This window comes from Sebastes fasciatus, chromosome 2 (assembly GCF_043250625.1).
Source record: "Sebastes fasciatus isolate fSebFas1 chromosome 2, fSebFas1.pri, whole genome shotgun sequence".
Classification (NCBI taxonomy): Eukaryota; Metazoa; Chordata; class Actinopteri; order Perciformes; family Sebastidae; genus Sebastes; species Sebastes fasciatus.
The window spans coordinates 22172950-22186204 of NC_133796.1; the positions used below are offsets into that span (position 1 = coordinate 22172950).

Below are 13255 nucleotides of genomic sequence, written 5' to 3' on the forward strand. Positions count from 1 at the left end.
ACGGATCCACTATCGACATGATGTCATGAAACCCACTGTATCTGCATCCCCGTTAAGGGCAGCGAGGTCCAGAGGAGTCCGTCCCTGTCTGTCTGGTTGGTTCAAGTCTGCGCCCGCCTCCGCCAGAAGCTGCACCGCACCTTTCTGTCCCCTCAGACAGGCCCAGCTGAGTGCCGTCAGCCCGTCCTGATCAGCAGAGGACGGAGCGGCACCTTGGGACCACAAACAAAGCAAACATTGTTCAGCAGTTCAGTAATCATATTAGTTTGGAAGGTGGGAACTCTCACCCTTTGACAGCAGGAGTTCAACAGTGCTCATGTGGCCCTCAGAGGCCGCCAGCATCAGTGCAGTGCGACCCTGCTTCTCGCTGACGTTGATATCTGCGTCTTGCTTCAGCAGCAACTCTACAACCTGGAGACGGAAGGAAAAGCATTTTTAGAAACTGGTTAAATGAAGAACATCCTGTGCCAGTGACACTCCTCACCTGTGTGTGTCCATGTTTGGTGGCTGTGAGCAGCGGCAACATGCCCCTGCGGTTGGGTATCTCCAGCTCGGCCCCACGCTCCAGGAGCAACGCACACACCTCCAGCCTCCCTCTTCCCGCCGCCGCGCTCAGCACTGACAGAGGGTCGGCATAGAGATGAGACGACGAGGCGGAGAAGAATATGTAATTGACACATTTACGGTAGGAGAGAGGTAGGAGCAGGAGTGAGAGACAGAGAAAAAAAACAAGGTTGGTTATTTCTATTTGATTCAAACACGTGTTGTAATTTAATTTTAATACAAATCTAGACATCTGACAAGTGCTAGAGATAAAATTGCTCGAGGCAGCTGCACTTTCTCTTTCTTGTTCCTCCTCTTCAACAACAAAAGGAAACAAAATTCCAACCATAACTCTAATAGATAAGTTGCACCCTCCTTAACCAGCCAGTGTTACTTTGACAAACGATGGGTATTTTTTTAAGTATGCGAGTCCTTCGGCTAATTGAGCAGCTGGGGATAGAGGCAAAGTATTGATGCCATCCTCTAACCTCCAAGCACCCTTGATAAATGACAACATGTTTCATGAGACCACATGCTTCAGTGAACAAATCGATTGTATATTACCACCTTTAAAGATAAATTATTGTCATGTGAGACAAAAAAAAAAGGAAAACTGTCTAGCCTTGTTTAAGGTGACTTTGTGCAGCTGCACAGAATAGTAACAGCGTTAGTAAAGCTGCTGCTTTAGATATGCAACTGAACCAGCGAAAATTATATTCTTATTAAAGAGAATATTCAAGAGATTTGATACACTCTATGCTCTATACTGTCTTGGGTAATTGTAATCCCTAAAGAAGTCCAAATCCCTGGTTAAGTAGTCCGACTTGTATCCTTGCCTTATAATTGTATCTGTGCAAATGGACTGTAATCCAATGATATTAACACTAAACAGAAACAAAACAAAGCCCTCGTACTGTACGTGCACATGTGAATGTTTCAGAGGGCATTTCATGCTCCCACTTTTTCTATCTCAGCACTGGAGGGGACTGTGTAATAGAATTATACTCTAATGGTGCTGCAGGCACGGATACAGGCTTCATCCGACAAGCTTTCAGGAAATGAACCTAACAGCATTCTGCAGGCTGCGCTATCACATCTGTGATAGAGGTAAAAGTATTACAATTGAATAAAAGCTGTTTTTGGATGCAACAAATGTGTCTGGATGAGATGCTCTGCGTTGATAAATGTGATGGTCCATTTTCTGCCCAAAACAACAAAAGTATTTACAATCGAATCAATTATTTGATGTCAACCAGAGCATCTTAAAATCACAATAGTGAGCCCAGTAAGTGGGTTTTCTTGTACTCCTGAGCTCCTGCAGCTCTATTGAAAGAGCTCACTGTGCATTCATATCAATGTAAATTAGCTGTTTAATATTTATTCATTGCATAGAAAGCTAGAATGTGCTTAAAATGCAACCCTTAAGCATGACTCCAGATCCCCACTGACGGACAGAAATGAGGTGAGAAAGCTAAATTTATCTGACTGATAGAAGAAATGCACCCGTTTCTCCCCAGAGAGAGTCGTGCGCGTCCATCTGCACTGCCAGCTGTTCATCTTTCAAGTCCAGCAAGCTCTTCACCACCTGCAGGAAAACACAATTTTACAGTCTTCTGTATTGCTGGCTTGCTGTGCAGAAAGAAAACCAAAGCACTCACAGACCTTGACCAGAGCAAACCGCATCTAATAAATCCTCTACGTCAAGCAAGGACAGGCACTGTGCTCTACATAAAAAAAAAAAAAATTAATATCAGCAGAGTGTTTTGTCACGAGGACCTTGATCTGATACGTACCTGAGTGTGTCCCACGCTAGCTGCAGCTGTAACCGCCTGCTGTGCCGCCTGTGTTTTCCCAGTCACAGTCTCATTGCTGTGGTGCTGCTGTGGGTCAGTGGGGATCTCTTCTCCCCAATCCTGGCCCAGCAAGATGTTGATGATTTCTGCGTGGCCCTTCAGCCCAGCATGGACTAGCGCACACTGGCTACTCTTATCAGCATGGCCCACCTGGCATAAAGGGGAACACAGAAGGACTTACAACACTGGCCCTGGCCGGTACGCTGGCCTAGATCAGGCCTGTTTATGTCATCCGTCTCCCAGAATAGCTCCTGAAACTGTGGTGAATGTAAAACCAGGATACCACTGGTGTAAAGGAATATTCTGTCACAGATTGAAATTGGATTTATCCACGGTAATCATGCTGGTCACGCCCTCCAAACCCACATTTATCTCTCTTCCACTTTGCACAGAAATGACTCTGACCTTGGCCCCTTTCTTGCAGAGCAGGCTGACGATGTCGACATGTCCTGCAGCGACGGCCACACAGAGGGGCGTCATGCCGCTGTCAGTGGTCCCATCGATGGGGGCGCCCATTTCAAGAAGCAGCGCCACCATCTCCATGTGCCCCAGGTGGGCGTGGACGGCCAGAATGGGGGCATGTCCTACCACCTCTGTACACCAGGTCACGCTAGCGCCACCTAGCATCAACAGACGGCTTACCTGCAGGATGAAAAAAATAGTATATCTCCAACACGTTCATCCCAACTCGGACGCTTTGTGAGACCCCTCGGCGTCACTTTTCGGTCTCAGTAAACACGTGCTTAATGTTGTGAATTAAACAAAAACACTTGCTTAGGTTCAGGCAATAAAACCACTTAGTTAGGTTTAGGAAAAAACAACACGGTTGGGCTTAAAACTACCACGTTTTTACAGTGAAAATGACACAGAACGTTGTGAACGCAGGACACGAACAAAGAGTTGATAGTAACGTGACGCACGGGACACAGACAGTTGTCTCCTGGATGAAAGCCTTGTGTTTGTTGGACCCGCCCGCCCTGTGTGTCTCTTTCTGTCTTTAAACTCGTAACCTTCCCTGTGCGTTTAATATTGACATGGATGGGTTTACATTGCAGTTCATGGAAAGCCCGGCGCGTCTCATAGGCTACCGATGCTAAAGGGTAGCGTCTGTATCTAACGCCGACGCCCTGTGAATGAGAACGGGCTGATATATTTGGGTGCATGAGTACTTTTTTTAAATGTAGAGCACATGTATGTCACCTTGATGTTCGGTGTATATAGGTTCCTCAGGGAGGCCAGCGCAGCGGACAGACTGTCTGTGCTGCAGTTCACCCAGATTGCCTGAAGAACGCTGGAGGACACGCCCGTCTTCTTACTCAGACCCTGTGAGTGTGTGAAAGAGACACAGATAGATAGAGAGCGTTAGAGAGAGATTAGGCTCGCTCAGATGAGATCTGTGGTGCAGAATTTGAATCGCGTCCCAGGAGTGAAGCAGTATGTACAGAGTGCAAGCCATGCATGCAAACAGTACAATACTCAGTGTACCATGGGGCATTTTATGGATGTGAGCTGTGCTAATGTGTGTGGGTGATGATAGCAAAGACAGGGGCTCACTCTTATCTGTGTGTTTTCTACGTAATAATACACGGTAAAGTGCAGGATCTTGTTTACGGTGAATCCTTTGGGAATCGAGGTGATTCAGAAGAGTTGAAGTGCAGTCATAAACCTACATAGCAAGTTACATACTGTAGCCTCACAGTTCCTGCTACCTTGAATATGTGAGCCTTGAGGATGTGGTGTCCCAGTTCCATAGTCTGCTGCCGGTTCAACTTTCCCTCCTGTCTGGAGAACATGAAAGCCAGGAGAGCGTGGCCACTCCTGTAGACATGGATATAGTATTTATGAATCTAATCTACCAATAAGACAAGAATTTACACACTTTTTCTTTGTGTATTCACAACTGACTTATAGTACACGCATCTGTGTGACTTTTAGTCTCACCTTGGGTCACAGAGAAAGTCACTGCTCTCTCCATCTGCTCTCCAAACCAGCCACTCTCTGAAGGAGGGATGACATAGCATCCGTGTGCCATCCCTGCGTCTCACCTACAAACACAAATGATACAGGAAATTGCTTCAAATGTATGTAAATGTACAATTACCTGCAAGTCCTCCTAAACTACCTCTAAATTCCTAGGTGTAAGTGAAAAGTATGTACAAACACAACATTCAAACCATTGAAACAAAACCGTGAATCATTATGTACCCTTCTTCCATGCAGTCATATCAAGAGTCTTACCATGAATCCAGCCAGGCTGTCTAGGCTCAGCTGGAAGTCCTTCCACTCCAGCTCCCCCCTCACACTGCCTGCATTCAGCGCCCTGAACATTTGTTCATCAGTCAGTGGGTGCAGAGACGCCAGAGCCACATTTAGCACCGGAAGTACCCGCTCAAAGACCTCTTTATCCGGAAAGCTCACGCGACACATCAGCAGGTACACCTAACAGATATTCAGAAAGGTTAATGATGTTGTGTGACGGCGGTCATGATTGCATGGGATATATTTTACATTATCTTGTGTAATGAAACTGCAAAGGGGAAATAATAGAAAGTATATAGCCAGCATATTGATCTTTAGAGTATAAACAACTTTGTTAGAAGCTAACGTGCAACATCCTTAAGGTAAACACGTAAATTATTGCAATAACTTAAAAAATAAATAAAGTACAAGAGCAAAGCTGTGCAGATTACAAGTCCTGTTGAAAATCATTGTTGTAAGCATCCCAGACATTTCATCATCATCAGTCTTTTAGGATAATTTTGAGTTAATCTTTCCAACTACGTAGTTTAAAATTCTGTACTTAAAGGGGACATATCATGCTCATTTCCAGGTTCATACTTGTATTTTTGGGTTTCTACTAGAACATGTTTACATGCTTTAATGTTCAAAAGACACATTATTTTCTCATACTGTCTGCCTGGATATACCTGTATTCACCCTCTGTCTGAAACGCTCCGTTTTAGCGCCTGTCTCTTTAAGACTCCCTCCCGAAAAAGCCCAATCTGCTCTGATTGGCTTGCAAGAAAAAATATGGTGCACCTCTGCAAAGGTAGTTCTCAAGCTGTGGGCGGTATATTCTAATGAGCCTGCATGTGACATAGGAAGGGGGAGCCAAATCTGGATGTCTTGTTGAGTCACATGTTTTCTGATCTAAACAGCCCACAAAAAACTGACTGGGTTGTCTTATTTCACAGTGTGTGGGTTAGTAGGCACTCCAGATACCCAAATGTATGTGCACAAGCACTGAAAAATGTCCCCTTTAATTCTACTAAATTATCCATATTATACTTCTACACAAGCTGCCGTATTTAAGTGTTACTACCCACTACCTGAGCATACACATATTTAGCACACCTGCTTTTTCACATCCATTAACCAATCTTGAAATCATCACATCTCTGGGCCTTTGTGTGTCTATAAGAACATTTGCTCATCTGTTGTCCTATTTTACGCTGATGATTATGTAATATTAAAATGTGTCTGTCATTTACTAAAGTCGCTGTGGACTATTTTTGGCACTTTGTACAAAGTCTTTTATCCTGTCATTTTTGTATCTTTTATTGATCTGAAGAGCGTGCGTGTACACATTTTCTCATTTTTGTGAAAAACATGTCTGAACAATGGCTGTCGCCTGTGTACCCTGTGTGGGGATTCTATGGACATTGATTGCTTTAGCCTCAGGCGAGATGCCATTTCACGGCAGACAGCTCACCGGGATGACTGACAAGTATTAAGTGTTAGGCTGTGAACTTGACCAGAGGAGGAGGAGGAGGAGGAGGATTGTGGGTCCAGAAATACACTTAAAGGTAAAATGTGTCCTTTTAGCTTCTAGAGGATTAAACACGGTAGTTTAAAATCAACATATCTGACCTCTGACAGGGACACAGGCACCACCAGGTAGTTCCCTCCTTTCAGAGCCAGGTGGCCCTTGTGGAACAGATCCAGGGTCAGCTGGAGGTAGAGGATGGATCCGTGGCTGCGTGTTGACAGGTGGCTGCTGAACTTGCTGAGGAGCAGCTGATCGGGGGCCGAGCCTGTTGGCGTGGTGACGTTGGCGGCGACCTGGGTGCTGCTGCTGACCCGGTGATGGATGTAGTCGCTCAGGTCTGCGCCCAGATCGCTGCTGTCTGGCAGGATGTCCAGAGAGATGCCGGAGAAGGGAAGGAGGGTAGTGATTTCCTGCAGATGAATTATGAGTGCTTGTTGGTTAAAACAGATACAACACGCAGGCACACACACCTCAGTATTTAAAGAATAGTAGGTAGCATGTCTTTGGCACGTTAGCGAAGGACAAATTAAAAGCACTAAAATCAGGACCCATTCCTCAGATGCTGTTGCCTCTGACTCACATAGAGCCATGGGATACAGTACAGTAAATAGTGTGACAATGACTCAAGCTCCAACATTGCTCACAGGCATCTCTCAGAGTCACATTTCATCTCCTCTCTCGCCATCCTCAACTGCTTAACACCGGCCAGAACCAGCCATGAAAATCCATGTTATTGCAGCTCAGTTCCTCATTAACGAAGACTGACATTTTGGTTCAACGACGAGTAATTGACTTGTAGTCGTGGACTGCGCTCCACTTAACCCTTTCTCAACCGAAATGTCCAGGTTGTTATACAAGAAGAGTTCCTGTGAAATGGCTGGTAAAAAGGGAAAGAGTGAATGATACTGGGTATACTGGGACCAGGGCTTGATATTCACTTTTTTGCTCACCTGCCACTGCTAGTGGTTTTCCAAAGTTACTAGCCACTCAGCATTTTCACTATGCATAATTTAGTTTTTAGGAAATTACGTTTTATTTGATTAAAGAGGACCTATTATGCTCATTTTCAGGTGCATACTTGTATTTTGTATTTCTACCAGAACATGTTTACATGCTTTAATGTTAAAAAGAAATGCTTTACTTTTCTCATACTGGCTCCTCTTTATATATACCTCTTTTCACCCTCTGTCTGAAACGCTCTGTTTGAGCTCCTGCTCCTGTGTTACTTGGTGACATCACCACGTTACAGAAGAAAAGGCGGGACTTCAAGCATGGCGTTTCAGGCAGTTCAGGAGCAGTGTTTCTGTGGGGGAGAGGAACTCCCTTTGGCCTGGACTTTGAGATTTGTAACTTTGCAGACCTTTTACATGCACAAAAAAACTATATAACACACTAAAGGAAAGGGAAAAAGCACAAAGGCATTATGGGTCGACTTTAAAGTTGACTATTGTGTACTAAAATTTACTTAAAGAACTCAATTTTAAAAATTCCTTCCTTCCTTTAACTTTAAATGGCCACTTTAAACACCTAAATCAACACTACAGCCATCAAATATTCAGCTCTGGGAGGGTGGAGTAATCGCTGTACTCTTCATCTTTAAATGTCGGTAATCAATGCTCGCTGACTTCAAATGTATCATAAAGAAAATGACCCCAAATGTGTTTTGTGTATTCCCAAACACTAATCAAATTATGTAACCGGCTGGCTGGCTGGCTGTCAAGCGCCAGACTCCCAACAGACTCCCGGCAGCATTACCATCCATTCAGGGCCTAATCCATGCAGCATTTGGAGGCTCGGCTTTGGCAGTGGACAGATGCGTCCGCTGTTTGGTGGGATTACCAACCGGATTGAGAAAACACATCAGACTAGAGAGAGCGACGGTGCCAGAAGCCACGATGTCTATACCATGGCAGTAAAAGCACAGCATCAAACTACAGTGTGGGCAGGGAGCTCAGACTGAAGCAGAAGGTATTGTGAATACCTCTGTGATTTGGAGGCAAGGGGAGGCTTAAAGGGTCAGTTCACCCAAAATATGAAATCCTATTTTCTCACTCCACTTACATCCACTGCTTTTTCCTCTTGTTGATAGAGAACTGTTTCTTCCTGTGTGTTTCAGGTCTGCCACGCCTCTCTCAGTTCCTGATCACCCACACCTGGATCTCATTGATCAGTAGAGCTGTATATCTGCTCCTAGAACTAGCGTTTCTGGCTCTTGAGCTGTCTGTTGCTGTTGTTCTTTGTTGTTTAACTGGGGAAACTCTGTTTTCTTTGATGGCACCTTGACACAGCTCTGTTAAACCTTGCTCCTTTGTTTTAGTCAGTCTTGATGACTTTATTAAGGAAGCCTTGTAGGGGTTATATGCTGTTTATTTTGATTCTCCTGTTTTGTGGCTAATTGGGGAGATTAGTATTGTCTTTTTGTCTGATTCAGTAGAATAATTGAGTATTTATTTTCTAGTTAGTGTGGGTTCTTTTGGCCTTGGAGAGCCTGACGCCTTATTCCTTCTGTTTTCTGTATTATTAGTATAATTACAGAACAATTAGTGTTCTCTGTTAATCATCTTCACATAAATAAATGTCACTCATTGTTACACTTAAAGTGCTTCGGCAGCCTTTTCTGGCCGTGTTGGGCCCATTTATTTTGCAAAGGTTGGGTAAACTTTTTATGTTGCTCCTTGTGTTTTCCCTAGACATGAAGTTAAGGTTGTAACACAAGTAGTGCAAAAAAGAAGAGGCACTTCCACTCACACCAGAGTCTATGTCGCGATACAACGGATGAATGGCATTTCATTTGTGGCATTTAAAAAGCATTCAAATTCAACATCTTTTTTCCACAAACAGCATCCTTGTTACTCCTAATAATCCACATTTTATGGGGGGTAGAAAACAGTTCCACTGAAAATTGTTCACGGCGAGATCTGTGACATTTAATCTGGAAATGTACATCTACCAATCCAGCTATTATTTATTACGCAGTTATTCTTTATAGGGGAGCTGGAGCTTATTGCAGTTTGGGTAGTATGGGTACACCCATAGATAACTCGCTAAAATAACAAATATGGTGCTGCCTTGCTGCCAATTTGCCTCAACAAAATCCCTTGCGCGCCAAAAGAAAATATTTCTCCATAGACCACCATTATAAAAAAGCAAAAAAATTATAATAGGCTACATCCTGTACAGGTTGCCAGTATGACACAGGGCTAAGACATATAGATTCACACACACAGTCACATCTACGGACAGTTTCAGAGTCTGCAATTAACACCTCTATGTTTATTTTGGTTTATTGTTGTGGGATTAAACCACAGCAGAGAGAAGGAAACCCATTCAAGCAGGGGGAAATTATGCTGTTCAGTTTTATATGGATTATTTCAATGATGTGAGAACCACAAACAAAATACCAGTGACCTCCATTGTATTGGGTTGGAGGCTAGATGAGAAAATCTGTTAACTGTAATATGGGTGAACCAACCCTTTGAGACAGGTGTGCTGTGGTTTAGAGATCACTGTAATGATATTTATAATCTCACTCACCACCAGGCCTGTCCTGACTGTGACCACCAACTTCAGCCAGGGTGGAAATTTGGAGACTATTTTGGTAATGAAGGCGGCGATGGTGTCACCGTAGTCTGGTTTATGGAATTCTGCCTCATTAAGACTGTCAACCAATATGATGTAGTCGTCTTCAGGTAGCCTGCGCTCTAAATAAAACAAAAGACAAAGAAAAAAAGCACATTAAAAGACCAGATATAGCTTTGCAAAGAGCACATAATGAAACAAAGACAGATGGTATGAGTTTTATCTGAGTCCTTCATGGCTAAAATTGTGTGCATGTTTGTTTTCCAGCACAGGATATGTTGAGAAAAGCTGATATTGATTATATTGTGCAGAAAGGGGCCAGAGGCCATTGTTGTTTATTAGCTTGAAACAGGACATATCCATCATGTTTCACATAATCTAAGCTGTCAATGCATCCCTGCACGCCTGTGAGGACTCATACACTCAGGCACAAGGGCTCTCCATTTTTTTTCCCTAACCTGCTTAATAGTGATGGAGTAGACAAAACACTCCTCTGCTCCGACTGTGGAGGGCCCGGCCATAATAACACATCAATCTAGCTGACTGACTGTATCATGAGAAACTGAGGTCGCTAATACGCCCGTAACATTCACAGCCGCTCCAGAGTATTTGGTGACCTTGAAATCCGGTGGGATGCTGATGATTCACCAGGGCAAAAATAACACTCATCAGTTCCCTATGTAAATGACCTAACATCTGTTTCACACTCCACACTGTTTCAAATCATTGACCTTAACTAGGGAAAATAATCCACAGGCCCATCATGGAGTCATTAATAGGCTATTTCACACAGGAGATGGCAGTGGGCGCCCTAATTGCATGGCGAGGGAAGCAGACAGTTTTTACCTTAAAGCTGATAAAATTTTAAAAAGCTCTTTAAACTTGAATATCACATTTGTCTTAAACTGTGTGTGTGTGTGTGTGTGTAGACTTCATTACCCTTGCGCAGGCTGGCTATGGGCTCTAGGACGCCCTTTCGGAAGGCAGCGATGGGGTCTTGAACGCAGGATCGCAGGCTGAGTGTGTTTTGTAGGTGAGGCTCCTGAACCAGCAGCTCCCTGTACGGGCCGAGCTGTGGCGCTCTGGCCAACAGGGCGGCAACACTGTGCACAAACTCTGGTACCAGGCAGGTGTAGGTGTTGTCAGCCTGACAGAAATGGTAGGCCACCACCTGACAGAAGAAAGAGGCAGGTGAAAAACTGAAAATGCAAAGCTGCTATTTGTTTATTTCACAAAAAATATCTGTGTTTGGGTCTAAATAAAAGCTGTGTAACTGTTAATGGTGCGGGTAGAAATGTATGAGTAAATGATACAATGAATTTTCTTTAAAAAAAACTGGAGGTGGCCTGTCCAAAAGTAAATACTTTTTGGCATAAGATTTATACAGAATTATTATTATTATTATTATTATTATTATTATTATTATTATTATTAATAATAATAATAATAATAATAATAAATTCAACTTATATAGCGCTTAGTGACTATATTTGGGACAAAAATTGCTTTTAATTGGGACAAACTCTTTTTTGGGCTTCTACATTCAACATCCACAGATCCACAAACAAAATGCTTATTTAGAATAATGAGTGTAGCTGCTATAAAAGCAATTACAAAGAAATGGCTTAAGCCAGACACCTCATCTATAGAAGACTGGTATTATGTAATTCATGATTTTTTTTTATAATGGAAAGAATCACCTTCTCCATGAGGCTTCATGAAACTAAATTTTAAGAAATTTGGGAGAAGTGGAAAATGTACATATCCCCGAAACAGTCTTCTTTCGTTTACATTTGTGTATTTCTTTTATTTATTCTTTATCTCAAATGAAAAAACACCACATGTTCTGTTTTGTGTTCTATATTTGTATTGTTAAAAAGCTGAAAAGATAGATTTTTACATTCTGTAAAAGTAAAGATGACTGTTGCTGTAATGTGATCCCAAATAAAGGAAAAATGTTAAAAAATAAAAACTGGAGCTGGTGTATCTAATAGGAGGAGCCCCACATGAATGTGAAGTTGGTCTGAAGAGTCAATGAAAACAAATGAGAAAGAAATTGAGAAAAATCTGAAAAGCTCTCTTGACTATTTTGCATGCACCTCTGAGACTTCAGTCAGTTTTTTATCTACCGTCAAGCCACGAACTGTGCCATGCATTTTCCCCTTGAGGCAAATCTGTGATTGGTGATATTGAGCTATATAAATAGAAATAATTTGACAGGCTTCAATGAGGTAAACCTTGAGGGATGTCTGAATATTGAACTCAAAACTATTTCCACCTCTGTGTCTTTAGCCTTTAGCCTTGTTTGTTTACATTTTTGCAAATCTGAATCATGAGAAGTCACGCTGCTTCCTGTTCACACAGTACAGACAACAACCACCTGAATTACTTTGATACTGAAGAAAATCTCTGAATCTGATGAAAATGAAGGGAACAAATATTACTGAGACAAATTCAGATGCCGTTTGCATCTCAGAGTGCATTTTCTGTTCATATCCCAAGAGAAAAGGAGAAAAACAATCTCTAAGACTAGTATCACAGAAAACAATAAAATAACACCAAGACATAAGCGCAGAAATCAAATTTAGAGAAAGAGGTAGCCGAGTCATAACATCGTCTCATGAAACTCAGCAATGAGAGTGACATTGAACATATTACTGCAGAGTATCTCTAAACACATTCAGTAAATAGTTGGCTTATTCAAGCTGCATGGTAAACAAGAGAAATGAAACATATCTCTACTAATAAGCGTGATTTTTGCAATAAAGGAGACAAACTGAACAAAAGAAAAAACCTTGAGATGAATGGCAACTGTTTTGCTGGGAGATTAACACTAGTTATCTATAAACCTTAAGTGCATTTTTGCAGAAAAATGCACATTTCCAATAGTATTCACTCACAAAGCTTAGATAGGTGCCAGTCTTGACCATAAGTGGTCCGTATATCATATTATCAATGATTTCACTTTTGAGCGAACATCCGCGCCATCACAAGTAGTCTGACTAGTTCCCATGGAAACTCTTATTGAGGCCAAGTTAGTAAATTTAGAAGCTTCCATGTCATCTATGTGATGCAATCAGCAGCACGTTCTACATGTGGCCCGAACGAGAGGAGGAAACTATGACATTCAAATCTTGTGTCACACGTGCAGCCCCACAGCTCATTAGAACAGTACTGATGTGTGTTTATCTCTTTGAATTGATCCCTCTTCGGTGTTTTGTGAAGGCTTGTATAGCAGTCATAGCTCCCTACAGTACAGATGCTGTATTACATTACCCTGCTTTCAAATCTGGTGCAGGAAAAAAAAACACATCCAGGGCAGCTATAACAAGAAGCTAAATCAAGGGGCATTCCTATAGACTAATGTCAATATAATGTATTCCTTTAACTGCAGGTGAATCAGCAATTTGCTCAGCAACTGCATAACTAACAAGAACCATACAGAAGAGCCTCATGTGGATATGTCTGTGTGTGTGTGTGTGTGTGTGTGTGTGTGTGTGTGTGTGTGTGT

The 13255-nt window shown here is 42.5% G+C and overlaps 1 protein-coding gene across 1 annotated transcript in view; it reads right to left on the bottom strand.

The window, feature by feature from the left end:
* LOC141754985 (protein TANC1-like) overlaps window positions 1-13255 on the bottom strand; it is a 37054-nt gene that overhangs the window by 4291 nt on the left and 19508 nt on the right. Inside the window, exons 11-23 of the mRNA XM_074614500.1 lie at window positions 10684-10915; window positions 9700-9866; window positions 6267-6575; window positions 4635-4835; window positions 4338-4441; window positions 4106-4214; window positions 3597-3719; window positions 2802-3038; window positions 2337-2546; window positions 2047-2128; window positions 485-618; window positions 288-411; window positions 37-212 (exon numbers count right to left, since the gene is read on the bottom strand). Coding sequence (XP_074470601.1) covers window positions 37-212; window positions 288-411; window positions 485-618; window positions 2047-2128; window positions 2337-2546; window positions 2802-3038; window positions 3597-3719; window positions 4106-4214; window positions 4338-4441; window positions 4635-4835; window positions 6267-6575; window positions 9700-9866; window positions 10684-10915 — 2208 coding nt within the window. The remainder of the gene's footprint in view (window positions 1-36; window positions 213-287; window positions 412-484; window positions 619-2046; window positions 2129-2336; window positions 2547-2801; window positions 3039-3596; window positions 3720-4105; window positions 4215-4337; window positions 4442-4634; window positions 4836-6266; window positions 6576-9699; window positions 9867-10683; window positions 10916-13255) is intronic.